This window comes from Meles meles, chromosome 18, assembly GCF_922984935.1.
Source record: "Meles meles chromosome 18, mMelMel3.1 paternal haplotype, whole genome shotgun sequence".
Classification (NCBI taxonomy): domain Eukaryota; kingdom Metazoa; phylum Chordata; class Mammalia; order Carnivora; family Mustelidae; genus Meles; species Meles meles.
In genome coordinates, this window is record NC_060083.1 from 63821749 (window position 1) to 63824349 (window position 2601).

The following is a 2601-nucleotide window of genomic DNA, read 5'->3' on the forward strand; positions in this document are numbered from 1 at the left end:
TAAACCATGCCTGGGATTTCCACTGGATGTTCACTGGGTTTTTGGGGTTTCTGGCTGGGGCCGCGGGAGGGAGGAACACCCTGCCCAGCCTTGCTTCCCTCTCTTCCTGGGACACGTTCTCTACCCAGTCCTGATCCTTCCCACGAGTCCTAGCAGGAGGGCCGACAGGTCACCCTCCGGTTTCCCATCATCGCTAGCTCGGAAGCCATGGCCTTCTCCTGTGACTGGCGTAGCTGGTGTTGCCGGGACGCTTTTGGGCCAGAACAGGAGAAGACAAGGCAAACCAACGGGGGTTTCCGAGGAAGAGCTACGACAAGAGCCTGAAGCTAAACTCTTCGGACTTTATTTAGCTACAAAACAACACACAAAGAAACGGGTACTGAACGGTCCGACTGCATAGAAGGAACATCTGAAGCCAGGCATCTCCCGGGGCGGACCGGAGGCCCCACGGCGGCTGGCAGGGTCCCGCGGGGCCCCAGACACCGCCCAGGCAAAGGCAAGGCCGCATCCCCGTCGCCCCCACGTCCGCGTGCTCCTGGGACACGGGCCCCACCAGAGACCGGCCTGCGTGTGGCCAGGGCAGGGCTGGCGCCCAGACACGCGTCCCGTAGCCACTCACCAGGCGTGTCCCGGGGCGCGTCACGCTCCTCGCTCCCTCCGTGGCCTCTGACGGAGAAGAACTTGTCTCCCGGTTCCGCGCCCCTGGGTCCCTTCCACGGAGGTGGCGACGGGTCCCCTTTCTCAGTCCCCGGGCAGCTCCCGTTGTTCCTCCCCAGGCACGAGTCCCCTGTCTCCCTCGCCACCGCTCCCCCGGCTGTCGTGGGGAGGGGACAGCCAGGACGGGAGCGGCCGCTTGGGCTTCCGTCCCTCAGTCCCGGGGCCCTGGGCTGAAGGGCCGGGGCGGGGGCAGCTGCCCCAGGGCCGAGGCTGCCCCGGCAGCCGGGCCCTCCCCGGGCCCCCCGGACCCCCCGGGGCCGCGGCCCTGGGAGGACGAGGACTGCGGCCTGGACGCCGAGGCCCCCTCCTCGGCCTCCCTCGTGGCCCAGGGCGAGTAGGAGAGGATGGTGAAGCCCCTCTTGAGCAGGGCCAAGGCCGCGGGGACCAGCTCTTCGGTCTGGCCCGGAGGCGAGGACTCCAGGAGGCTCAGCTGCCACCTGCGCAGGTCCTGCTCCTGCGGCGCGTCCTGCGGCCTCACCACCCACACCTCGTCGGGCTCCAGCAGCACTCGCCAGCCCTGGCCCGGCGTCCTCTGCGTCCAGCCCGGCGTCATCTTCCGCAGGTAGATGGCGTCGTAGCAGCCCACCATGGAGATGACCTGCAGGTCCCTCAGCCAGGCCTCGGCCTCGGCGGGGTCCATGGCCTGGGCGGCGCCCAGCTCCAGCACCATGGGCTCCCCCGGGGGCAGGTCCACCTTGAGAAAGCCCTGCCACGGAGGGGGGAGGCTCGGCCAGTGCGAGCAGGTGGGGGGCCCCTCGAGTCTCCAGGGGAGGCTCTGCGTCCAGTCCGCATCCTCGGGCCCCAGGCCCAGGGGGGCCGCGTCCTGAGGCTCCAACTCGGTGGGCACGAAGTGGTGGTCCAGGCCGGCCTCCTCGGACCCCGCAGGGGCTGGCGCCGGGGGCCCCAGCCCCCAGCCCGCCGCACCCCCCTGTGCGGGGTGACCTTGGCCCTGCCCCCAGCCGAGCCCCGAGCCCGGGGACGCCCCCTGCTCAGGCCCCGCCGCCGCGTGCTCCGCCAGCTCGAGGTCCCAGTCTTCGTCCTCCCAGTCTTCCAACTCCAGCAGGTCTCGGAGCTCCAGAAAGGCGGCCTTGAAGCACTCGAAGCAAAGCCCCGGCTGGGCCCCGTGTTGCAGCTGATACAGCCAGGACGCGTGGAGGTAGGCCATGCCCTCGGCCCCGTGCCGCGCGCTGACCGGGGGGCACATGGCCCTGCGGGGGGCGGGGAGGGAGGGGATCCTCCCGCGGTATCTGGGCCGGCCCGATGCAACAGGGACCCGCCGAGGTCGGGGACGGCGGGCTTCCGGAAAACTCTTCGGCTCACGCGATGGCGTCGTTCTCTCTGGGAAGCTGCAACGGACGAGCAACTGAGGTCGGGGCCCCAGCAGGCGGGGGGGGGGGGGGGGGGGGGGGGGGGACGGCCGCGGCCGCCGGGAGGAGCAGGGCAGGGGGGCGATGGGTCGAGACCGGCCCTTTCAGGCCTGCCCTGCTCCGCGTAGCTGCTCCCAGGCCCGTGGGGCACGCGGCCCTCCCCGCCGCCAGCCCCGGCGCCCGGCACCCCGGCGCCCGGTCGGCAGAACCTCCGAGAACCAGGCGGATCCCGACAGGACTTGAGGGCAGCGGCGGGACGGGACAGAAGCCGAAGAGCCGGGGCGCACCGGAGGCAAACTGAGGCCAGCTGACAGATCCGACAGGACGTCCCGGCGGCCGACGGGAGCTGAGGGCAGCCGACGGGCTCTGACGGAGCTGAGGGCAGCTGAGGGCCCCTCCCGCACGCTGGCACAACCCGACGGAGGCGGCCGGACGCCGAGGGCAGCGCTGGAGCCGACCCCAGCGCCCCCAGGCCAGGCTGGGCCACCTGGCTGCTTCAGCCTCCCAGCCCGCCCCA

General features: G+C 71.7%; 1 protein-coding gene across 1 annotated transcript; it reads right to left on the reverse strand.

The window, feature by feature from the left end:
- Window positions 1–868: 868 nt before the first annotated feature.
- LOC123930087 (testis-expressed protein 19.2-like) lies at window positions 869–2013 on the reverse strand. The gene has a single exon (XM_045986295.1). It carries the CDS (start codon window positions 1919–1921, stop codon window positions 869–871), a length of 1053 nt encoding a protein of 350 aa, XP_045842251.1. The 5' UTR covers window positions 1922–2013.
- Window positions 2014–2601: the final 588 nt, after the last annotated feature.

Bases quoted from the DNA above. Each gene is read 5' to 3' on its own strand.
- LOC123930087 (XM_045986295.1), bottom strand. From the start codon at position 1,921: ATGTGCCCCCCGGTCAGCGCGCGGCACGGGGCCGAGGGCATGGCCTAC.